General features: G+C 39.5%; 1 protein-coding gene across 6 annotated transcripts; it reads left to right on the forward strand.

The window, feature by feature from the left end:
* Positions 1–35: 35 nt before the first annotated feature.
* LOC100559853 (probable 2-ketogluconate reductase) lies at positions 36–25,902 on the forward strand. 6 transcript variants are annotated; one of them, XR_010006091.1, is made up of 8 exons: positions 38–215; positions 5,557–5,763; positions 7,168–7,552; positions 9,542–9,713; positions 10,767–10,945; positions 12,133–12,229; positions 15,535–15,754; positions 18,120–18,258. XR_010006091.1 is itself a non-coding variant. In XM_062980616.1 (7 exons), exons 2-7 carry the CDS (start codon positions 5,590–5,592, stop codon positions 15,689–15,691), a joined length of 1,164 nt encoding a protein of 387 aa, XP_062836686.1. In that variant the 5' UTR covers positions 36–215; positions 5,561–5,589; the 3' UTR covers positions 15,692–15,876. The 6 variants fall into 6 exon arrangements, 5 of the variants coding, with proteins under 5 accessions (XP_062836686.1, XP_062836689.1, XP_062836687.1 ...); XM_062980616.1 differs by lacking the exon at positions 18,120–18,258 and having other exon boundaries at positions 36–215; positions 5,561–5,763; positions 15,535–15,876; XM_062980617.1 differs by lacking the exons at positions 38–215; positions 18,120–18,258 and adding an exon at positions 2,450–2,468 and having other exon boundaries at positions 15,535–15,876.

The following is a 25,902-nucleotide window of genomic DNA, read 5'->3' on the forward strand; positions in this document are numbered from 1 at the left end:
TTGATAGAGCGCGAAGTGGGCGGGGCTAAGAAAGCGAACGCCCCGTGAGTTCCCCTTCATCCAACTTTGTACCTTCAGATTTCTTTGGACTTCGTTTCCCAGAATTCCCGAGTGATCGCTACGCTAGCTGAGGCTTCTGGGAGTTGAAGTCCCAGAGCAGTCAAGATCGGGAAGCGGGGCAAGATCCTGAAGACTTGTAGCAGGAATCGAGGAAGGTACTTGCAAGGAAAAGTGGGGAGATCGGGGACCCTGACTGTTAAGGGAATGTTAAATTGAGAAAGCCACCCTAGTCTTTGATGTGAGAAAGAAATTCGAATTGCAGTTATCGCGCTATTGTTCCGCTTTAACTGTCATGGTATGGAATCATGGGATTTGCAGTTTGATGAGGCACTAGCACTCTTGGGCACAGAAGGCTAAAGAGAAGGCAAAACTACAATTCTCATGATGCAATGGTAGCTAAAGTGTTATCAAACTGTGTTAACTCTGTAGTGTAGATGAGCACTAAGTGGAATAACTGAATGCATTCATTCCCCTTGATGAAAATAGTCTGTGCTAAAGGCTCCACATATTTGTGAAAATAACAAAATAACACCTCCCAACAAAGGATTGCCCCAGGCAGTAAGCAGCCAGAACTTGAAGCTGAAAGGCTATTCAACGCTGATCAAGGTGACCAGTTGCAACATTCACACTTGCCTCAAACAGGCAAGAGTTCCCACCCTGGACCTTCCACAGATATATAAACCCCACTTGACTAGTTTTCCGACAGGCCTCAAAACTTCTGAGGATGCCTGCCATAGATGTGGGCAAAACGTCAGGAGAGAATGCTTCTGGAACATGGCGATACAGCCTGGAAAACTCACAGAGACCCATAGTTGTGTTGTATGTATGTCTTGATAAAGGCCCTGTAAAAGTTTGCATGTGTCTCTCCTGACACTGCTCAGTACAAAGAACACTATATAGCATGAATTTTGTTCCTGGGTTACAAATGCCATTTTCTAATTGGCTCTATCATTTAAAAACGTGGAAAACGTTTATTAAATTGCAAAAACTTTGTTTTTTGTGGGACATCCTGCAGCACATTTTGGTATAGTTTTTCAATGAGTATCTCTTCCAGGCTCAATTAATTCAACATAGCTTGTGGCAGCCACAGAAATGAAGTTTCTGGAGTATTTATTTATTTATTTATTTACAGTATTTATATTCCGCCCTTCTCACCCTGAAGGGGACTCAGGGCGGTTCACATTGTACACATATAAGGCAAACATTCAATGCCATATAACATAGAACAGAGACAGATGCAGAGGCAATTTAAACCTTTTCCAGCTTCCTGAGGGTATGCTTGATTCCGGCCACAGGGGGAGCAGCTGCTTCATCATCCACTGTGACAACAACTTCCTCGTTCCAACGGCAGCTGGATGATTTTTATGGTGTCGTAAATTAGCCTCCCCACATATAAGTGGTACCTAAATTTCCTACTTGATAGATGCAACTATCTTTCGGGTTGCTTAGGTCAGGTGCTCACCCTGACATGGGCTGCCCTCGAACTCATGACCTCTTGGTCAGAGTGATTTATTGCAGCTGGATGCTAACCAGCCTGTTCCACAGCCCGGCCCTAATAACTACTTTCAAAGCAAGTACCACATAATTAAACAGAAAATTAAAATTTGTACCGATATCTTGGGAAGTCAGACTTGTCCACAGTGGTCCATGCTCTCATTACATCTCAAATAGACTACTACAACACACTGTATGTGGGGTTGCCTTTGAAGGCTGTTCGGAAGCTTCAAATAGTTGAATGGGCTGCAGCCAGGTTCCTTACTGGAACGTCATACAGGGAGCATGCAACTCCCTGTTGCGTCAGCTCCACTGGCTGCCAGTCTGCTTCCAAGTTCAATTCAAAATGCTGGCTTTAGCCTATAAAGCCCTTAACATTTCTGGTTCAGTTTACCTGTCCAAATGCATCTCCCTTTATGAACCAGTTAGAGCGTTAAGATCGGCTGGGGAGGTCCTGCTCTCGGTCCCGCAGCCTTCACAGGTGCGATTGGTGGAGATGAGAGACAGGGTCTTCTCTGTGGTGACCCCTCGGCTGTCAAACTCCCCAACAAAATCAGATCAGCCTCTTCTCTCCTGGCGTCCAGGAAACAGCTTAAAACTTGGCTGTGCAAGCAGGACTTCAATGAATGACAGCAATACGCAAGCAGCTACAGGAAACCACGGCATCACAGCAATGTTTCAATGCCTTAATGTTTAATGTTTTAACGTTTTATGGCATGTTTGATTGTTTATATAGTTTCAGTGAGTTAATGTATGGTTATGTGTGACTGCTTTTAGACTTTTAGACTATGTTTCTTTCATATGGATGTGAGGCATTGAATCTTTGCCAGTTACTATATTGTGAACCGCTTTAAGTCCTCCTAGGGGTGAGAAAAACGTTGTTGGAAGTCAACTCTTCTGCTTTGCTAGAACAGGTAAGATATCTATGAAACAATGTGTTAGTAAGGTAAAGGTAAAGATTTTTCCCTGACGTTAGATCTAGTCATGTCCAACTCTGGAAGTTGATGCTCATCTCCATTTCTAAGCCAAAGAGCCGGCATTGTCCGTAGACACCTCCAAGGTCATATGGCCGGCATGACTGCATGGAGCGCCATTACCTTCCTGCCAGAGCAGTACCTATTGGTTTACTCACTGTTGTGGTTCAGTCTGATGATGAAGGGGGATTTGAGTTTATACAGGTTGGCCAAGGAAATGTTGAAGGCTCTGAATTGTCAGAAAGGCCGCAGGCTAGCAGGGAAGCTGAAGTTAGTGATAAGGGTGACCTTTCACAAGATTTAGAACATCAACAAAGTCCAGGTGGCTCGGGCAGCGAGTCAAAGGAGTCTTCCTTAGATGAAGACACAAGTTTAAAGTTAAGAATTCGTCCCAGGCGTTCTGTGAGAATAGCTAGTAAACGTGTGGGAACCCAAGGTCAGAGGAATGTTTTCTTAGCTTGTAAGCATGGTTAAATAGGGAGAAACAGGGAAAGATTTCAGACAAAGCAACATTGATTTTGGAAGCTTAATTCCTGCCTTGTCTTTGCTCATGGGAAAAGATTATTGCTTTTGTTCATGCCTAGATTCTGTTTGGATTATATTTTGGAGTTCACGCTACCTTGTTTTTCAAGACTGATTCGCTATATTAGAGAATTCGAACTATTTTCTACAGAGACTTTGAACTATATTCTGCAGATTGCATTTGCAATCGGATTACTGCTTTCTTAACTGCTTTTTTATTAAGACTTTGCTATCTTTTATCAATAAACTGAAAAACCAAGTCTGCTGTGGTGGAGTGTGTGTTAAGAGCAAGGTGAACCAGCGCTGAGGTGCAACACTCACATTTGCATGTTTATGAACTCTTAGGTTGGCAGAAGCTGGGGCTAACAGCGGGAGCTCACCCACTCCCCGGATGTATATGTGTGTGTGAAACATGTATGTTTGTTTGTACCTTAAAGGCACCTACTTGGCTTGATGGATCAGGACCAGACTTGGTACTAACATTATCCAATGTAAAATATTTAAGGGTTTGAACTAAAAAAAAAACCCAACTCCATCACTTTTGCTATGTACCCTTCTTTTTCAAAGCAACCTATATTGGTGACTCATAGCTGGATACTGCAGTGTTCAGATGCAACCACAAAGGGGCGGGACGGGGACATAAATGGAAAAGCTACTTTAGAGGGAGAGATGACAAGTGGAAGAGGATTGGAGCATCCATAAAGAAATAATCTAGGAGTCTCCTATGTTAAATATATTTCTGTATTAAAGAAAAATAATGTTCTGAGCAACTCACTTTGTTATCTTCCTCCTAAAGAAGAGTTGTTAAGAAAAAATGCAGGTTTTAATGTAAGGAAAGGAAAATAAAGGCATATAAGATCCTGTCTGATGTTGGAAGATAAGTAGAATCAGCCTTGGATGAAACCACCAATGTAGACTGTATTTCAAATCACTTCTAAATATTTCTTGCCTAAATAAACCTCAATTAAATTCATGGGATTGCCATCAATCAAAGGCACATACACAATAAATATATAGCAGGGTGATATCACTATTTACACTCTGCGCAAAAACTTAATAATAATAATGATAATAATAATAGCACACAACCTCTGAAGATGCTTGCCACAGATGCAGGTAAAACGTCAGGAAAGAATGCTTCTGAAACATGGCCATACAGCCCAGAAAACTCACAGCAACCCAATAATAATAATAATAATAATAATAATAATAATAATAATAATAATAATAATAATAATAATAAATTTATTACCCGTACCTTCCTGTGGCTTGAGGTGGGTTACAACATCATTAAAACAAGAGATAAAACACTATTTAAAAACATACAACAAGATACACAGAGTTAAAATACAAGTTAAAATCCATTGATAAAATGATGAATTACACTATGTAACACGATTTTTCTTCCTGGATTATAAATATCATTTCCTAATTGGTACTATCATAATAACATGGAAAATGTGTATTAAACTCCAAAAACGTTGCTTTTGCGGAACATCCTGCATCACATTTTGCTATAGTTTTTCAATGAATATCTCACAGAGTGTCAACCAAATCAACATAGTTTGCGGCAGGCACAAAAGCAAAGTTTCTGGACTATAACAACTACAGTAGAGTCTCACTTATCCAACATAAACGGGCCGGCAGAACGTTGGATAAGCGAATATCTTGGATAATAAGGAGGGATTAAGGAAAAGGCTATTAAACATCAAATTAGGTTATGATTTTACAAATTAAGCACCAAAACATCATGTTATACAACAAATTTGACAGAAAAAGTAGTTCAGTAAGCAGTAATGCTATGTAGTAATTACTGTATTTCTGAATTTAGCACCAAAATATCACGAAGTATTGAAAACATTGACTACAAAAATGTGTTGGATAATCCAGAACGTTGGATAAACGAGTGTTGGATAAGTGAGACTCTACTGTTTCCATCAACGTTGGATAAACGAGTGTTGGATAAGTGAGACTCTACTGTTTCCATCAACGTTGGATAAACGAGTGTTGGATAAGTGAGACTCTACTGTTTCCATCAACGTTGGATAAGCTCTACTGTACAGTAGAGTCTCACTTATCCAACGTTCTGGATTATCCAACGCATTTTTGTAGTCAATGTTTTCAATACATCGTGATATTTTGGTGCTAAATTCGTAAATATAGTAATTACTACGTAGCATTACCATGTATGGAACTACTTTTTCTGTCAAATTTGTTGTTAAACATGATGTTTTGGTGCTTAATTTGTAAAATCATAACCTAATTTGATGTGTAATAGGCTTTTCCTTAATCCCTTCTTATTATCCAACATATTTGCTTATCCAACGTTCTGCTGGCCCGTTTATGTTGGATACGTGAGACTCTACTGTATTTCCAAAGTAAGTACCACACAATTAAACAGGAAATAGCATTTTCAAACTAGGAACATAAAAGTGTTGAAATTTTGTTACATAGTGTTATCTGCTACATTTCCACTACGTGAACTCAAACTGAACTTGTTTCTCAGACAGGTATTACCAACACAGGGTTTTTTGAGATTATGTTTGGAGTCAAAACCTTCTTGGCACAGTCTTTTCAACTGATTGCTGCACGGTTTAAGGTGCCAGACAGGCGTTGCTCTAAGTGGGCAAAGAAAAGTGTTGCTTGCATTCAAAGCTACAGAACTGGCCAAAGGAACGCAGGGAGGAAAGCATCAAGTTCTTCTCAGGCTCAGGTTAGTACCAAAGATGGGGGAAACTGCCTTGCAAAAATCTTCCTGTTTTAATGGTGATTGGAGTTCATGCTGCCTTGTGTGCCTATTGAATTTTGATAGCTTTTTAGAAGGAACACTGATCCCAAGACCTTGTTTGAACTCCTACCCACAGAACCATGCAGTCTCCATGCGCAGAGAGTGCCAAAGTTCAATAAGGGTGTTCAAGGTCTGCCTCAAAATTGCTGACAGTTTGCATCTCACATGTTGTGTCATTTGATTCACCCAGGAAGCGGGAATCATACATGGGCAATTTTACACTGTGGCTGGTAACCTCTCTAGACAAAATACAGGTATTTAAGAGTTGCCGCTTGCATGTATCCCCAGCAGCCAAAGGCCCCAAATACTGACCATTTAATGTGGTGCAAAATTAGCATCAAACTGCAGCAGCCAGGCAACAAACTCCCACAAAAGGGTAGGGAAAAAAGCCTTTAATGATCATCAGTGTTCTGTGGTTTGTGTAATCACCATCTGGAACTCAAATTGGTTCTTGAATTTCTTATAATCACCTGCACTTTCTTCAATACCTGTTTGAAACTGCATTAAATGGTCAGTGTAGATGGGGCCAAAGACAGAAAGAAAAATGTCCCAAAAGTACCTGCTACTAAAATACTCTTAGGAATAAGATATAAATCAAAACAGTCCTCTGGAAAAATCAGCTGCTATAGTAGTAGGCAGTATTATACAATATGGAGACAGATGCAAAATCATTGATGCATGACTTCAAATGGTTTCTGACTTACGGTGAATCTAAACACAGGGTTTTCTTGGCAAGATTTGTTCAGAGGGTGGTTTGCCATTGCCTTCCTCTGAGGCTGAGATAATGTGACTTGCCCAAGGTGACCCAGTGGGTTTCCAGGTTGAGCATGGACTTGAGCCTTCTTCTCCAGAGTCATAAGGCCCTTCCAGATGGGCCCTAGATCCCAAGATCTGATCCCAGGTTTTCTGTTTATCCCAGATTATCTGGCAGTAGGGATTTTCTGTATATAATACAGTTTAAAGCTGAAAATCTGGGATCAGATCCTGGGATATAGGGCCTGCCTGGAAGGGCCCATAGTCCAGTGCTTAAAGCACTGCACAACACTACCTCCCTTATCTCATGACAAATATGAGAAAGTAAGCAGACTAACTGCAGTTCAGTTCTAATTTCTATGCGGCTGCAAGACCCTGGCTGCATCTACACTGCAATATAATCTAGTATCTGATCCCAGATTATCTGATTTAAACTGGATTATATGAACCTGTTCATAACACTCCATAGTGTATAGGCGAACACCACGCTCCACAGTCAGAGACATCAAAAGCTTTCCCCTTAGCAACCTTTGACAATGATTTGCTTAATTTAATATTTGTTTCCATTTCTTTCAGATCATGGAAGAAAAGAATCTTCCAGGTGTCCTTATTTCTGAAATAGGAGGTGCATTTGGTGTATTGGAAAGCCACGTGGAGTTCCTCAAGAAACACTTCACTCTCATCACTATGAAGGAGTTTCAGGAAAACCAAAAAGAACTAAGTGAAAAGATTAAGTCAGTGTTTGTATTTGAGCGCCAGCCCATCATTGACCGGGAGCTTCTGGAAAGTCTGCCGAACTTAAAGGTGGTTGGAAACTCAGGAGTAGGAGTGAATCATTTGGATTTAAAACTGATTTCAAGCTTTGGAGTAAAAGTAACCAACACTCCACATGCAGTTTCTGACTCGACGGCAGACATTGGCATGGCATTAATGCTAGCATCTGCCAGAAGACTAGTAGAAGGTAAAATGCCGTTTTAACCCAACAAATAAATGTTCCAGCATATCCAAAGTTATGAGTGATAAGTGAGACTAAAGGGTAAAGGTTTTCCCATGACATTAAGTCTAGTCGTGTCCAACTCTAAGGATTGGTGCTCATCTCCATTTCTAAGCCGAAGAGTCGGCATTGTCTGTAGACGCCTCCAAGTTCATGTGGCCAGCATGACTGCATGGAGCGCCATTACCTTCCCGCCGGAGCAGTACCTATTCACATTTGCATGTTTTCGAACTGCTAGGTTGGCAGAAGGTAGGGCTAACAGCGGGAGCTCACCCTGCTCCCCAACCTTTTGGTGAGCAACTTCAGCAGCTCAGCAGTTGAACCTGTTGTGCCACCGAGGGCTCCCATTAAGTGAGACGATGAAGGAACATAATGTGTACTTTCATGTACAAATTATGAGATATTCCTTCCCATATGAACTCTTTAGTCTGTTGTAGTTAATAAGATTTTATACTAAATACTTGTGCAAAACCTCATAGCTAGAAGTGAGGATATTTGTGAATAGGAGCAGGCCTTTTCCAATGATTAGGACATTTGTCAGCAAATAATAATAATAATAATAATAATAATAATAATAATAATAATAATAATAATAATAATTTTATTTATATCCTGCCACCATCTCCCAGAAGGCACTCGGGGCGGCTTAAAAAAACAGTACATAATAGTGCCATAAAACACATCAAATACATCTACTTTTATAACAAGCAATACCAATTAACAAAACAACATTTACAGAAAATAGGAAAATAACCCAATTGTCTAGTTTCCCTGGGGAGGGTGTTCCAAAGTCGGGGAGCCACTACAAAGAAGCACATGGCACTTCTCCAATTTTTCTGAAAACTTTCTTTTAAATCTTACATCCATTTGATGTGATCTGTGGTTTTTCTTGATCTGAGTGGCATTTTTATAACTGTATAACTAAGGCTACAGAAAAAAATATATCCCTTAATCTCTAGTGCATGGCTTTAGCCTGTTATTAGGAAGATAGTACAACACCTTTAGTCAGAATAAGGGAATTGAAAATCTTGAAGTAGTCTCAACATTTCTCAACATTAAATTGAGTGTGAACTAAAACTGAGTCAGACCAAATTCCATCCAGTTTTGAACTCTAGTTAGTTTCAAGTCTTCAAAGTCTTTTGCAGATGGTTTTCAATTCCTTTAATCTTAATTATAGATCTCTAGATGTTGTTTTAAAACAACCAGAATCCCCAATCATTAGTTGTGCTAGCTGAAGCTGGATTTACACTGCCATATAATCTATACAGTAGAGTTTCACTTATCCAACATTTGCTTATCCAGTGTTCTGGATTATCCAACGCAGTCTGCCTTTTAGTAGTCAATGTTTTTGTAGTAAATGTTTTCAATACATTATGATGTTTTGGTGCTAAATTGGTAAATATAGTAATTACTACATAACGTTGCCATGTATTAAACTGTGTTTTCTGTCAATTTGTTGTATAATTTGTAAAATCATAATGTAATTTGACATTTAATAGGCTTTTCCTTAATCCCTCCTTATTATCCAACGTTTTCGCTTATCCAACATTCTGCTGGCCCGTTTATGTTGGATAAGTGAGACTCTACTGTATTATCAAAGTAGATAATCCAGATTATATGCTTTGAACTGGATTATATGAGTCGACACAGCCATACAATCAAGTTCAAAGCAATTTATCTGGACTTTATATAGCAATGTAGAAGGGGTGCTGTGTGCTCAAGTTGACCTTATTTTGGGACCTGCCATCCTAACTAGATGTATCACTTAATATCATCTACTACACAGACACAAATGTCCATTGGACTACAGATCTATATTCTTGTTTGCTCATTGTATGGATTCAGAGCAGAAATGTGTACTGTACAATGGAGGATATTTAAACTTCATGTCGACGCTCTTTCTGAAATTGAAAAGGTACAATTTAGTTCACACTGTTTTATGGCTTTTTTAAATAGGTCATTTCATTGCAACATCTCCAGATACCACATATTTTGCTGTGGACTGGCTAGGAGTAGAAGTCACCCGGGCCACCCTTGGCATCATTGGGATGGGAAGCATTGGATATCAAGTGGCAAAGAGAGCAAAAGCTTTCCACATGAACATTCTCTATCACAACAGGAATCGTAGGTAAAGGTGTGCTGGGGATATTACCATTGTGTGACTTGTTGATGTTCTTCGATATTAGGATTTATACTTCTGACTCAGTCAGAAGCAGCTTCTTGAAACTACAGATCTGTATGCCATGTTAAAATATGTTAATTTGCATGTGATCATGGAGGCTGACTGGTGGTTATAAGAGGCAGGAACACGGTAAAATCTAAAATGCTAATTCTTGATGGCATGGCCTATTGTCACGTCCACATTGAAATGAGAAAAGTCAGTATAGTGTGATTCTTCCTGCTGACATTTGTACATTGAAGTGAAAAAAGATAGTAACTTTGATTTCCAATAAGCGTTACCAATCACAAACAACCAAAACCACTCTCTAGGATTAAAATATAAACCAGAGCTTCTTGGACTTTGTCATGACCCTATCTGTATTAACCACTGTTTAACAGATATACTTGCTTGAAACATAAAAAATGTAAAAATTGAGGGGCAGAACAACTTGCTTGTATAACAAGAATGATGTAATCTAGTTTTTTTTGCTGTTTCTGGAGAAAGTGTTCTCAAGGAACAGAAAACAGTGAATGGTGATATTCTATCTTCAGAACTAGTAGTCAACACAAGCCATGGGATACATAAAAATATGTTTTCTACTATAATATATTCCTAAAAGCCTTTGTTTTTGGAAAAATATTACTAGTCAGAAACTTTGAAAATGCAGTGTGGGCTGGATGAGTGTTTAAAATTGCTTCTGTAACCTTTATATGGCTCATGGATTGCATAAGTCCCATATTTGCATTAAAATGGACAAATTGATTCCTTTTGTAAGCAGTGCATCCTTTAACAATGTCATTTGACAATTATGAAAGGTAGAAAATTTATTGAACTTAGAACAACACAGGTGTCCTGTGTGTGCAGTATTGAGTACAAAATGGGTTGGAATCACCTTTCTGGATTGAAACATTGATTCCCACAGGAAAAGAATCCACAAAGAGCTCCAATCCCTGCCCTAAAGCAATTCTAGCACTGAGTAGCATTAGTATACATTGTTATTCTCACATGTATTTCTTCCAGAAAAGAGGAAGAAGAAAAAGAAGTTGGTGCAACTTACTGTAAAAATATGGAAGACTTGCTCCAGCAGTCTGACTTTGTGATGCTGGTTGTGAATTTGACACCAGAGACCCAGAAGCTCATTGGCAAAAGGCAGCTTGAGCTGATGAAACCCACTGCCACTCTTATCAACATCTGCAGAGGTACGGCATGTGTTGGCCCAGATGTTAACTTTTGTTCTCCACCGAAAAGTGGAGAACCCCATTTTTTTTTACAGTTAAATGATTGTCATGCCTTAGCATAGACAAACTTTGGATTACTGTCACAGTCAAATGCTTTGGAAATGCTCTCTCGCCCTTCTTCTCACTTACCGTATATACTCGAGTATAAGCCGACCCGAATGTAAACCGAGGCACCTAATTTTACCACAAAAATTGGGAAAACTTATTGACTCAAGTATAAGACGAGGGTGGGAAATGCAGCAGCTACGGGTTAAATTCAAAAATAAAAATAGATATTAAAAATTGCATTATTTGAGGAATCAGTAAGTTAAATGTTTTTGAATATTTATATAAAACTGTAATTTAAAATAATAATTAGACTTTAATATGATAAGACTGTCCAACTCTGAATACCTATATATTCAAGTATAAGCCGACCTGAATAGAAGCCGGCCAGGACCCTCACTCGAGTATAAGCCGAGGGGAGCTTTTTCAGCCCTAAAAAAGGGCTGAAAAACTAGGCTTATACTCTAGTATATACAGTACATTTTCCCATCATAAAATATTATTCCTCAAAAATGCCTAATCACCACCGTCCCTCCACCTCACTTCCCTGGAAACACCCTCATTAATTCCTGTACTAGCATAAAATCTTATGAAGGGAAATATTTATCTGTGTTTCTTTACGTAATAGTCACCATTGCATAATAGTTGCACCTCACCTTTGAGGAAGGCAAAAATGGAGTTTGGCCATTCCCTGCATAATAGTCGGAGCCTCAATTAACTCATCCAGGGGAGGGAACTAAGGGTGTGACTGCCATTTTGGTGCTGTCATGAAACCAAGAACCAGATCCCAAATGGGGGTTAATCCAAACAGCAAACAGTCCAAGACCAAATGGGTTTTTTTACCACATAATAGTCACCATCACATAATAGTTGCACCTTCCATTTCCCCCAGAAAATGAAAGGGGGAATTGCAACTATTATGTGATGAAATAGAGTAGCTACTAAGAGTGGTCTATGGCCTTAGGTGCATTGGGAGTGAATCTTAGTGCATAGAGTACCTTATACTTTCAAGTATATGTATAAAATTGGGATGTATATCTTGGAGTAAATATCTATTTCTTTGGGTCTCTTCCCACTCCCTCTTCTTGCTTTCTCTCCATTAGGAGCTGTAGTTGATCAAGATGCTTTAGTAGATGCTCTTCAAAAAGGAACTATTAGAGCTGCAGCTCTGGATGTGACTTACCCTGAACCACTGCCAAGGTAAAATAATACTGAATAAACAAAGAAAATCTCTTCATTGATCCAGCCATAATTCTGAAAACATCACAAATGCTCATGCTTGATCTTTTTTATTTTTTTTTTATTTTTGGCCTGGTTCCTTGGTCAATATGAGTGGCTCTAGCACCAATATGCATAATACCTTATATACTGAACATACATTGGCTGTTTTGAGACTCCACATTAGCCAGGAAGCTGACTCATAAATGTGCACTGTGTTGGTGCATGCTCCCAACAAATCTCAAGGCTTTGCTCTGTGGCTTCTGATATCCAAAGCTAGCAACACCTTTCTCTCTAGCTTGTTTTTCCATAATATGCTTGAGGAAGAAGCCAGAGGACACAGCCTATCAAAGGCATGCTGGTCTGTTGTTTTTTTCACACAACAAGCCGGAGAAATAACACACAGGCTCATTGTTATGATGTCTGAAGATATTGATGAAATATGACTATGCAGTGTACACTCATCTAATGTTCATTCTTAATAAGCAAGTGTTCCCATAGCTCCTTGAGTTGTTATAATATCTGAAGATGATTACTATCACTGAATTTCTTTTTGGATTACCTGCCAAATCATTATCCTTGGATTTTGTAGTGTGTATGGAGGTATATGTAAATGTCAGCTACATATGTGCCATCTGTATATGTGTATCAGCCATTGCAGTTTATTTGACGGATAGGAGCCCCCGGTGGCCAAGGGGATAAAAGCCTCGTAACTTGAAGGTTGGGTTGCTGACCTGAAAGCAGCCAGGTTCAAATCCCACCCGGGGAGAGTGCGGATGAGCTCCCTCTATCAGCTCCAACTCCATGCGGGGACATGAGAGAAGCCTCCCACAAGGATGGTAAAACATCAAAAACATCCGGGCGTCCCCTGGGCAACGTCCTTGCAGACGGCCAATTCTCTCACTCCAGAAGCAACTCCGGTTGCTCCTGACACGAAAAAAAAATAATTGACGGATTAGGTTTAAAACAAACCAAAAACCCACAGGGGATCTCAGAAGAGATGGTGGTAAAACAAAATTAGGAAATCCACTAGTAACAACAGTATACCAGGCTCAGAACAAAGACAGCAATCCCCATTCCTTGTCTCTATTGTTTATTACTATTTTGAGCCTTTTTTTCTTCCTTGAATTTCTAAACCCTGTTTCTATATCACATGTCATATATTTTGTTTCTTTTTAAAAACTTCTCAGTTTATTGAATGAATAAAGAAAGCTGAAATAAGGAAATAAATTACATAATAATAATAATAATAATAATAATAATAATAATAATAATAATACTTTTTATTTCTACCCCGTCACCATCTCCCAGAAGGGACTCAGGGCAGCTAACAAAATACAGCGAAGTGCCACATATTTATTTATTTACAGTATTTATATTCCGCCCTTCTCACCCCAAAGGGGACTCAGGGCGGATCACATTACACATATAAGGCAAACATTCAGTGTCTTCACATAGAACAAAGACAAACACAAACGCAGGCTCCGAGCTGGCCTCGAACTCATGACCTCAGAGTGATTGGTCTCAGCTGGCTACAGATGGCTGCTCACCAGCTTGCACCACAGCCCGGGCCTATATAGACAATACATAAATCTAAAATGATAAAACCATAAAATTACAATCACACACATACATAATTACAATATAAAACATTAAAATTCCTAAAATGCAGTCATAGCTATGGGAAAAAACAAGTTGTTTCTAATTGACACACACCCAGTGATGCCAGCAGTAAATCCTCGGACTAACCCTTAAAAATCTATGTAAGATCAAAGGCTTGTTTAAAAAGCCATGTTTTTAAACTGGAACAGAAGGCTTGAAGCAAGGGAGCTGGCCTAATTTCTCTAGGGAGGGCATTCCAGAGCCGGGGAGCCATCACTGAAAAGGCCTTCTCTCTCATCCCCACCAACCGTATTTGGAATGATGGTGGGACTGAGAGAAGGGCCTCTCCAGCAGATCTCAGAGCTCATGCTGGCTCATAGAAGGAGATGCGGTCTCAAAGATAGGTTGGACCCGAAACATATAAGGCTTTATAGGTAATAATCTGCACTTTGAATTGGGCTCGGAAACTTATTGGAAGCCAGTGGAACTGCTTTAACAGGGGCGCAGTATGCTCCCTAAAGTTAACCCCAGTTAGCAACGTACAAATTATATACAAACATTTTATATACATAATTGGAGAAGAACGTTGGGGTGGATGGTGTTCAGAGAACAGACAACAACATTCCAACCTGGAACAAATATTTGTAAGGCTAATTCCTATTCTGTTAGTATCATTGGCACAAGATACTAACAAGATTTGGTTACTGAGGTGCCAAATATGCTGCATAATAGCTGTTGCTGTGTGCCTTCAAGTAGTTTATGACCTATGGCAACCCTAAGGTTTTCTTGGTTGATGTGTTCAACAGGGATTTGTCTTAGAGGCTGAGAGAGTGTAACCTGTTTAAGGACTCCCAGTGGATTTCTATAAAACTCAAACGGTTACATCAGGTTGGCTGGATATGATGAAGTGGTTTGAGCTTTGAGGAGACCATGGAAAATGGTCAAATCACACTCTCTTAGGGCCCTTCCACACAGCCATATAACCCAGAATATCAAGGGCCCCTGGTGGCACAGTGTGTTAAAGCGCTGAGCTGCTGAATTTGCAGACCAAAAGGTCCCAGGTTCAAATCCCGGGAGCGGAATGAGCGCCCGCTGTTAGCCCCAGCTCCTGCCAACCTAGCAGTTCGAAAACAGGCAAATGTGGGTAGATCAATAGGTACCACTCCGGCGGGAAGGTAACAGCGCTCCATGCAGTCATGCCGGCCACATGACCTTGGAGGTGTCTATGGATAACGCCGGCTCTTCGTCTTAGAAATGGAGATGAGCACCAACCCCCAGAGTCGGTCATGACTGGACTTAACAACAGGGGAAACCTTTACCTTTACCTATCAAGGCAGACAATCCACAATATCTGCTTTGAACTGGATTACCTGAGTTCAGTCTGCCATATAATCCAGTTCAATGTGGATTTTATACAGCTCCTGGAGGAAGACAGTAGCAAACTCCCTCTGAAATAATCTTGCCAAAACAACTCCATAACAGATTCACCATAGAATCGTAAGTCACAAACTGTGTACTTGAATGCACACAACAACAATTAGAGCAGTACAACCTCCTTAATGGCATGGATCTTTCTCTATTTTACCTTCACTTTCCTTTTTTCCAACTATTTTCACATGCCAAAGCAATTAAAGTTATTCCGACTCTGACAGGAGAATAATTATTCTGCTCTTCCTCTCCTGCAGAGACCACTTGCTGTTGAAATTGAAGAATGTCATTATAACTCCTCACATTGGAACTGCGACTGTGCAAGCCCTGCGTATGATGACTGAAGAAGCAATAGAAAATATACTGGCTGTTCTCAATGACCTCCCAATTCCCAGTGAAGTGATCCATAAATAATTTCTCTAAGAAAAAGAATAGTCAGTGTCGGCAGCAAAAGAATATTAACCTCTAAGTAACAATGTAATATCATGGTTCTAAAACAAATGGTTCCTACCACAGTTTTGATTTGTGTACTCTCATATTGTGATCAATTTATGTATTCAATAAAATTTGTTTCAAGGTTTCTGAACATAATAAGTACATCCATGAGCCCGTCATTAGTTCATTCCTACAAACCAGATGTGTGAATGTTTGTAGAATTTGAAAAAGACTAAAAATGTATTTTTCTCTTTAATTTTCAAAGAACCAACACACATTATTTCAAATTGTTTCATTATATTCATCTTCAAATAATGTCAAATATAATCATGAGGTTGTGACTGATCATTCTACTGGATCATTCTAAAGATTGGAAAATGTTTTATGAACTCCAGCTCCAATAACCCCATGTTGGTTTAGAGATTATGGAAGCTGCTGTCAAAAATATTAACTTTTCCAAGCTCTGGATAATTTTCATACAGGTTTAACCTGACTCCTCCTTTAGAAAATGTGAGTCATGCTAAATAGGTTGTTGTGAGTTTTTCGGCTTGTATGGCCATGTTCCAGAAGCATTCTCTACTGATGTTTCCCCCACATCTATGGCAGGCATCCTCAAAGGTTGTGAGGTGTTGAGAACTAAGCAAGTGGGGTTTATATATCTGTAGAAAGAACTCGTGTGTTAATGTAGTAATTGCCTATTGATTAGCATTCAATAGTCTGGCAGCTTCAAAGCCTGGCTGTTTCCTGCCTGGGGGAATCCTTTGTTGGGAGGTATTAACTGGCCCTGATGGTTTCTTGTCTGGAATTCCCCTGTCTTCTGAGTGTTGCTCTTAATTTACTGTCCTGATTTTTTAAGAGTTTTTTTAAATACTGGTAGCCAGATTTTGTTCATTTTCGTAGTTTTTTCCTTTCTGTTGAAATTGTCCAGCATTTCTGTGTTGATGAACCAACCTGATGAACCAACCTGGACACAGCATATTATTTGAGAACACAGAAATGCTGGACCACTCTAACAACCACCATATCAGACTACACAGAGAAACCACTGAAATCCACAAGCGTGTGGACATAGTTTCCAACACCTCACAACCTCTGATGATTCTTGCCATAAATGTGGGCGAAACGTCAGGTGAGAATGCTTCTGGAACATGGCCATACAGCCCGGAAAACTCACAACAACCCAGTAATTCCAGACATGAAAGCCTCCGACAACTCATGCTAAATGAATTTAAATCTACATACTTCTGGCTGTGCATATAATTCCAGTAACACAAATAGAGCAAGTTCTTTTTAGCTGGGAAATCAGACAAAAGTGGTAAGTCTATGGGACCCACATTTCAGCAGCAGATGGCGGCAATATGAAGGATAGGGTGGACAGGGCCAAACCCAAGTAGGCTGAAATAGATGCAGATGATCTGGATTTTATATGGCAGTGTAGAAGGGGCCTTAGGGTCACTATAAGACAAAAACAACTTGAAGGTACAGAACAAAGCAACTTCCTACCTTGGAAGCTGGGTTTTAATCACTTGATTCCCTTACAGCTGTTTACCTGTAAATAGCTCCAACTTATCTATAAGTAATGTGACTTACTTATAGATAAGCATACATATTATTGCAATTTAAATTCAGTTAAGACAACTTAACTTTCTTTCCTCCGCATTTGCCTTAGGGGCACTGTAGTCCGAACTTACATCAAGGTACAAAATAACAATAGCAGGCTAATTCTTAAAGTTTGCATACTTCCTTATCTCCAGTCAGAGGAAACTTGCAGCTGAATGTAAAAGCCCACACTTAACATATAAATGGTTTGAATAATGCTACATCCTTGAAGTAGAAGGTCCTCCTGCTTTAAAGCAGCAGCCTTCTTTTGCATTTTTAGCTTCCTAAGTCGGAGTCAGTGTTTAATAAAAAGAGGCGACTTCCTGAATTTTCAAACTTTTTTTAAGCAAAGAGATAAACAAAATGTTCAAATATCAACCTGATTATTTAAAGGACTTTGGTGACTTAACATGCTGCATAATACCTTTTATTGGCAAGTAAAAAGGCTTAAAAAGTAACTAGATGCATTCTAGTGTTCAAAGTTCAGCATTAAGCTTTATATATTATTTTGAGGGATTCCAGTCATCAACAGAGCTTGTTAATTTGTTTGATGTGTATTGATTTTCAAGGATTTTTTTAAACTTGCGGCAATAGTAGCTTTGCAGGTAATTGATAGTAGTGATGACAAATAAGGCTATGTGATTGGCAAGAAAACTATCTCATTCATGTGATACCAATTATTGTAGATTTGTTCAGGGAGTAGGATGGGCTACTCACAATAAAGTAACATTGAACTATGTTTTTTATGTAGATCTCTAATGCCTTTTAAAATTTTCCAGACAAGTAATAGCCTTTTACTCTTCTGCAGGTCATGGAAGGACCAGAACTGCCTGGGTTGTTGGTAAACGAAGTAGGTGGCATACTCGGGATCTTGGAAGCACACTTGCCATTTCTGAAGAAGCACTTTCACCTGATCACCATGAAAGAATTCCTTGAGAGCAAAGAACGTTTCAGTGCCAAAGTCAAGGCTATTTACGTCTGGTGGCACAAACCAGTCATTGATCGGGAACTTTTGGACAGCCTGCCTGACTTGAAAGTGATTGCAAATTCAGGAGTAGGAATGGATCACTTGGATCTGAAACTGATCTCTGGATATGGAGTGAGAATGGCCAATGCTCCTCATGCTGTGTGCAGCAGCACAGCAGATATTGGCATGGCTCTTTTGCTAACAGCCGCTAGAAGACTAATTGAAGGTAAAGTTTGAAATAATATGTATGCTTCCACACATTGTTAGAATTGGCTCACCGTTTGAATGCTAGGATTTACCACAGTTCCGTTTCCTTTAGGTGAAGTTTCCTTTAGGAGGAGGTCCTTGGAAGGCCATTGAATGTTGATGTTTGAATATCAAATGGGTACACCTTAAGCATCCCAATAGCTAATGAAAGCCTGTGTCCTGCCAACACATTCCTTTGTTCCTTATCCAGTCCTATACCAGCCCTAAATTGCCCTAAATGGCATCAACTGACCATTCTTTTTTCTTATTTAAACGTTCCATAATGGTCCTGCATCAAGATGTGATTGCCTTATCATTTGCTTCCACTGAGACATCTGAATGTCCTGTGAGCCTTTGTTTCCGACTTACGACAACCCTAAAGTGAACCTATCATGGAATTTTCTTGGCAAGATTTGTTCAGAGTGGTTTTGCTTTTCTTTTCCTCTGGGGCTGGGAGAGTGTGATTTGCCCAAATTCACCGAATATATTTTCGTGGCTGAGCAGGGATTCTTACTCTAGTATCCAGAGCGGAAGGCACAAAATAACAATAACAAATGCACTGAACAGAAAGTTATGGGGTTTATAGCAAGGGTAGAAATTGTGCTGCCATCCAGATGCTGATTGTAAATCCCATACCAATCAGGGTGAATCTACACCAGGAATGGCAAACTTATTTGCCTTGGGTAAATAAATTGTGGGCCTGGCTGGGAGGGTGGGGCCAGGAGAGAGGGGGGCTGGGCACATGCTAGGTGAGGAGGGCCAAGAAAGAATGGGGCCAGGTAGCAGGACTGGGGCTACTTGTCCCATCCTTATGCTGGAAGGAAAGTGGGACATGCAGCGACTGTCCTGATCCACCTTCCCATCCTCCTCTCCTGATCCTCTGACTATCCTCTTGGTATTATACTGGGAGGAGGGCGAGACAGGTGGTGGCTGTGTGTGCTCCGGAGGGCTCTCAGCCGCCGCGTGTCTTCCTCAAGCCTTCCTCCCAGCATAAGGATGGAGTCTCTCATACTGTCCTTATGCCGGGAGGAGGGTGAGACACACAGTGGCTGAGAGCGTTCCAGAGGGCTCTCAGCTGCTACGTGCCTTCCTCAAGCTGTCCTCCCGGCATAAGGACGGAGTCACTCATACCGTCCTTATGCCAGGAAAAGAGTGAGACACACGGTGGCTGATAGCGCTCCAGAAGGCTCTCAGCTGCAATGTGCCTTCCTCCCCCATCTTTTTGGCATTAGGATGTGGCAAGCCACCGTGTCCTTATGCCAAGAAGAGAGGGAAAATGAGGAGGGCCTGGGGTAAGCGCCCAGGGAGCCGCATCTGGCCCCGGGCCTGTTTATCCATGTCTGCTGTATACTGAAGAATTAGCGCAATTTGACATCACTATAACTGCCATGCTATGGAATCCTGGGAATTGCAGTTTTACAAGGTCTTTAGTCTCTGTCAAAGAGTGTCCAGTGTCTCAGCAAACTACAGTGTCTCAGCAAAGTACAACTCCCATTATTATAGCATTGCTCCATAGCATGCTGCTTATTTATGAAACTCTCTGCCCCGGAGTGTGGTGGAGACTTCTTCTTTGGAGGCTTTTAAACAGAGGCTGGGTGGCCATCTGTCGAGGGTGCTTTGAATGCAATTTTCCTGCTTCTTGGCTGGGTGTTGGACTGGATGGCACACGATGTCTCTTCTAACTCAAGGATTCTATTATTCTACAAGCTATTATTCTCCAGAATTCTGTCATTGATGTGTTTGAACGCAGCCATGGCTTTATACAGTCTTTATCAATATGTGCAGAACAACTGTCATGACATACCAGAATTCTATTTTTATTTGTGGACTACTCCTTTCTCAATGCTTTATCTCTTTCTTTGTTTAGGTTGTCAGATTGCTGTTTCCCCTGATACTAAACATTTCTCTAGTAATTGGCTAGGAGAAGATGTTACTGGTGCGACTCTGGGCATCATTGGAATGGGCAGCATTGGCTACAAAATAGCTCAAAGAGCCAAAGCTTTTGAGATGAAAATTCTTTATCACAACAGGAACAGAAGGTAAAAATGTGTGTCTTGATACAGGTTTGAAATAACCTCTATATCGTAATAAACTAAAGGCTTCAAGTAATATTAAAGAGTTGGCAAAACTGGACACACTTTCTATCCAGACTAAATGAAGTCAAGGGCTGTGGGATATGCGGATATGCTTGCTGCTTTCCTGTTTGGTATTCTTCACATGAAAACAGTAGTTGCTGATCCAAGGTGGTTCAGCCCTTAACACCATTGTAGCATATCCCTAGGCTGTCCTTCCTGTCTCTTTGCTTGGCAGCGAATAGAAGAATTGAGTATTTGTTTGCTTTTTAATTACTTTTATTTCATGTTATACTCATCCACCAAACAATGACAACAATAAATAATAAATTACATTACAGAAATAAACCAGACAACAAAAACACAAGAAAACCATAGATATTTGGTATTACTTCTTTATGTCCAATGTAGAGTTCATTACAGTTTACCAATACTTTATTTCTTTTTGAAATCTTATTTCTGGTTTAGATCCCATTTTCATTCCATATCAATCTATTTCAGAAGCTGATGGCTCATGAATTGGCACTAAAGATGAGTAACTTGGCCTGGGGGCCTTGTTATTAATCAATAAATACCATATTGCTCAACATTTGTAATTAATCCTATCATTCCTTAATAAGTTAACCTTGAATGTTCACTTTTCATTAATGCTTCATGCCAAACTCTATGTTAGCATCTGATTACACATAAATCTTTTCCAACATGAAATTTATTTTCTGACTGCTATAAATAGTTTATTTATATGTTATTTATTTTTAAAATGTTCATTATCATCTGTAAAGATGGAACATAATGTTTCACAAAAAATTACTGTCTGTCTTACCATTGACTCACATCCAACTAAAACATCTTTAATTTTGCAGTGAGGAAGAAGCTAATGGGCCAATTGTAAGGAACAGATTAAAACGACAGCAAGAGCATAGCCCATATACAATCTGTTATGAAGAGGGCTGGGTAACTAACCCTTGAAATGACTTAATAATAACAATAATTCTACAGTCTACAACTGTTGTTAGCCTTAGACAGCATTGTGAGTGGTGAGGGATAATGGGAGCTGCAAGCCAGAAGCATCTGGAGAGCTAATGTTGATAGAAAGCAATGGTTCTCAACCTGTGGCCCATGGACTAAAATATGATCCACAGCCTCACCGTTACTACACCATTGTAACAAGAATGACTGGTCTCGCGAAACCCTCTTATAGTGCCAAGGCATTGGGGATGTTGGGAGTAGAGAGGCTGACTACCCATGAAAGGTATGACAACAAGCCTCCTGACTGCTGCTTCCCCTCCTCCTCCCTCCCCCTGAGTGGAACCATTCCATGTGGCACCTGGAAGTGTGGGCACCTTAATGTTTTTGTTTTTAGCCCTGTTCCTGGGATTATGTGTGGTGCTGATTCAGAAAATTGCATTGGATAGACCAACATCAGCTTTAATTAAATATGGTTTTCTGTAGGCAAGCAGATGGTGTCTACTGGATGGCATATGTTCTGTATTGGAAACTAGAGCTGATGCAGTCTATCCAATGCAATTTTCTGTAACTCCAAATAACCAAACCAAATCTAAAGTTGATCAAAAACTGATGCATAACCCTTTGGGTACTAATATTGGAGAGCTGTCCCTGGTCAAGTAGTCCCTTGTCAAGTGGTCCCTGGTCAAAAAAAGTTTGAAAACCACTGGTATAAAAGGAACATGTGTGTGTCTACATATGTGGCTATTTCCAGCATAGTTCCAAGATCTGTTGAACGAGGCACCTCTGTTATATTTCTATCAGAAAAGAAGATGAAGAACGACTTGTGGGTGCCTGCTATTGTCCTAAAATAGAAGACTTGCTCCAGGAGTCTGACTTTGTCATGGTAGTGGTCAGTCTAACACCTCAGACGTACCGACTAATTGGGAAGAAGGAGCTGGAGCTGATGAAGCCCACAGCTACTCTCATAAACATATCTAGAGGTAGGCCATAAAGAACCTCCTTAAAGAATCTCTAAGAACTACTGCTAAGTACTTAACTTGCAAAGAACAAAAATCTGTATGTAGATCAATGTAACATAAGGAACCTTTTTTTTTGCTTGTGGTTTTCAAATTGTTTCCTTGCTGGGAGGGCTGAGAGCTAGGAAAGTGATTAATAAATGCATGTCATTAATGAAGAAACAATATTGTTTGTTATTCTTTTTTTAAAACTGTAAGGTGAAGTGTGTTAAAGCACTGAGCTGCTGAACTTGCAGATCGAAAGGTCGTAGGTTCAAATCCCGGGAGCGGAATAAGCGCCCGCTCTTAGCTTCAGCCAACCTAGCAGTTCAAAAACATGCCAATGTGAGTAGATAAATAGATACCGCTCCAGTGGGAAGGTAACGGCGCTCCATGCAGTCATGCTGGCCACATGACCTTGGAGGTGTCTACGGACAATGCCGGGTCTTCGGCTTAGAAATGGAGATGAGCACACCAACCCACAGCGTCAGAAATGACTGGACTTAACGTCAGGGGAAACCTTTACCTTTTTTACTAAGGCTTTTGTATTATATTGTTATTATCATAGCTTCAAACTTTGTTTTATTAACAGCCCAGAAAGATGCAGCTGTTACGTGGTAAAGAAATGTAGTAATAAATCCATCGTGTACTAGAATAAATAACTGGAAGTAGAGAGTAACTATTGTGTGAATGTCGAGCTTGAAAAAGCTATTTTAGACACTATAGCGCTCAGAATCGTCCATTCAATATGACGATTCATGTCAGCCTGGGGAATTCAAGGGGTTGTAAGCAAAAACTAGCTTTTTCAAGCTCTGGTACATATCTTTCGTGGATTATCTGTAAATACATATGAACATGATCTATAATTATTTGCACATAGGTCCAGTCATAGACCAAGATATGCTTGTGGAAGCCCTTCAAAGTGGTATCATTAAGGGTGCAGTCATGGATGTTACTTATCCTGAACCATTGCCCAGGTAAACAATTTATCATTTGTATGGAAATATGGAAATGTCCACTAGCACATTTTTAAGATTGCAGAAAAGATGTGGAAGTTTACTCTGAAGTCTTTCCTATTCTGTTACAACAATTCACATTTCTCATATCTATTGTAAGACAATAGACTGAAACACATATTAAAAACTAATGTTTTTGCTTTCCTCTTTATAGTCCAAGGACTAGAAGTGAGAGTTGTTAAAACACTCCACATATACATGTATTGATATCTTTTTGAAAGTATAGGAGTGCCTGAAATATCAACCCTACTGTATCTTTCTGGTTGGGACACAAAGCTAGGATGAACCCTAAAACTGAGCAGGAAAAGAAATATAAAACAAACAATAACTTTGGCCAAAGGTACTACCAAGTCCAATACAGCTTTCAGCCCAACCTGTTCACAGCACTGGTCAAGATAAATACAGTTTATTTCAAGCAGCAGTTTTTTATACAACTTCAGAGATATGAAGATAAATACAAAGCGTGCATAAGCAATGTTTGTCTAATGCATACATGGAAATCCTTATCCAAGGTCTATGTGATCACATAATATAGTTCAAGATTTTGGTTGTTTACAAGGATGTTCTCAGGGTCTGGCACTGTATGTCACCATAATATCATAACCCTTATAGTTACAGCATTTCTAGCAATCATTAATAATAGAGTTCAGCAAATATGGCAATACAGGCCAGAGAGAGATGTCAGCTATTGTCAAAATTTAGTTTATTTTTCCCAATAAAACAGATCAGCATACAGTTGAATCAAATTCTTATTTTACACCAACAATAGGAGCAAATATTTCACACAGGAGATGACTACATAGACAAGGAATAAGGAACATAATGAGTTTTTGATATGTGCCATGAAGAGGTGTTTAGTGGAAATAACATTGAGAAAGTAGGCTGAGTTTGAATTATCTGGGACTCTCTAATGTTATATGTTTGTTTTATGTTTCTTTTCCTGCTCAGTTTTAGGGTTCATCCTAAACATTAGAGTGTTATCTGGAACTCTCTAATTTACTACATCTGTTCTGCTCTTGTATTACTACGTATGTTAGTATTATGGCCAATATCAGCCTTCGGGTAACCAGGATTCCAGCCACGATCTCTTTCCCCTCAACTTGTCCCTAATTTCCTCCTTTGAAAAGTTATTTGTATAGGTTATATGGTACTGACTGAGCAAATATTAGACATCATCAAGCCACACAATCAACTAAAATGAGGTCTTGGAACACCTGATGCTTAAAATTCATTGTCCTTATTCATTATAGTATTCAAGACGATTTGTAGCACTATAAATTCTTGTGAAAATATTTTTACGTAAGACACCAATTATTACACCAATAAAGTCAAGTGATTTTAATTTGTTATACACTACCTTGCAGAATAACCGATATTCTACTCTCTTTCACTGTTACAAGTTGACATTAAAATTACTAGTAGCATTGCTACCACTTGGGTGTACAAGGTATTCAGTACTGTGCAGTCTGTTTTTCTTAGTTTGTTTTTGTTTATATTTACCAGTATGCATCTTCACAATGTTGTATATCTTGCATACACATATGTCAAGTGGTAACTGTGATTTAAATCCATTTCAGTTCTGAACTGCAAGACAACAAAATGTAGGCAAGATGAAAAGGAGTAAATGCTTTTGCAGGACACTGTATTATTTGGAATGTGGCTTTATTTCACCTTCCATACCAAAAACAAAAAAGTAATTTATTCCAGATGGCTGCTACACCACTTGTAACTAGCTGCTCCCATATTTTGGTTAGAATTCTTTAAATGGCTCCAAGTTATTTTTCTTTCACTTATTTGGATGTCATTCATTTCCTAACTTTATCTTTTTGTATCCTCTTTGTTTCAGAGATCATCCGCTGTTAAAATTAAAGAATGTTATCATAACACCTCACCTTGGTGCCAGGACAACAAAAACTGCCTTTATGATAACAGAGGAAGCAGTAGCAAATATACTGGCTGCTCTTAATGGTCTCCCAATGCCCAATGAAGTGCTCCCTGGTTAAGCATGCTGGATATCATCACCCAGAATACAAATTTATCCTACATTTTTTCCTAGTATAATAGGGATATTGATTCAGTATTGATCTCACATATATAAACATTCCTTAATTAACCTTTGAAAAGGAAGCTCCTGTTACTAATACTTTTTTTTTGCCTAACCAATCCCCTTTTCTCTTTGTCATCTGTACAGATAAAGAAATCTTTTATCTGCATTGGCATTGAGAAATGGTGAAGAAGGGCTGGAAAAATGTAAATGTTCAAAATTGGGTTATAGCAGTATGCCTTCAGTAAACAGTACAATAAAGAATGGGATTATTCTCAGCCA

Source organism: Anolis carolinensis, chromosome 4 (assembly GCF_035594765.1).
Source record: "Anolis carolinensis isolate JA03-04 chromosome 4, rAnoCar3.1.pri, whole genome shotgun sequence".
Taxonomy (NCBI): Eukaryota; Metazoa; Chordata; class Lepidosauria; order Squamata; family Dactyloidae; genus Anolis; species Anolis carolinensis.

Bases quoted from the DNA above. Each gene is read 5' to 3' on its own strand.
- LOC100559853 (XM_062980616.1), top strand. From the start codon at position 5,590: ATGTTTGGAGTCAAAACCTTCTTGGCACAGTCTTTTCAACTGATTGCT. The intron at 5,764-7,167 runs GTTAGTACCAAA...CATTTCTTTCAG, and splicing joins CAAGTTCTTCTCAGGCTCAG to ATCATGGAAGAAAAGAATCT. The intron at 7,553-9,541 runs GTAAAATGCCGT...TTTTTTAAATAG, and splicing joins TGCCAGAAGACTAGTAGAAG to GTCATTTCATTGCAACATCT.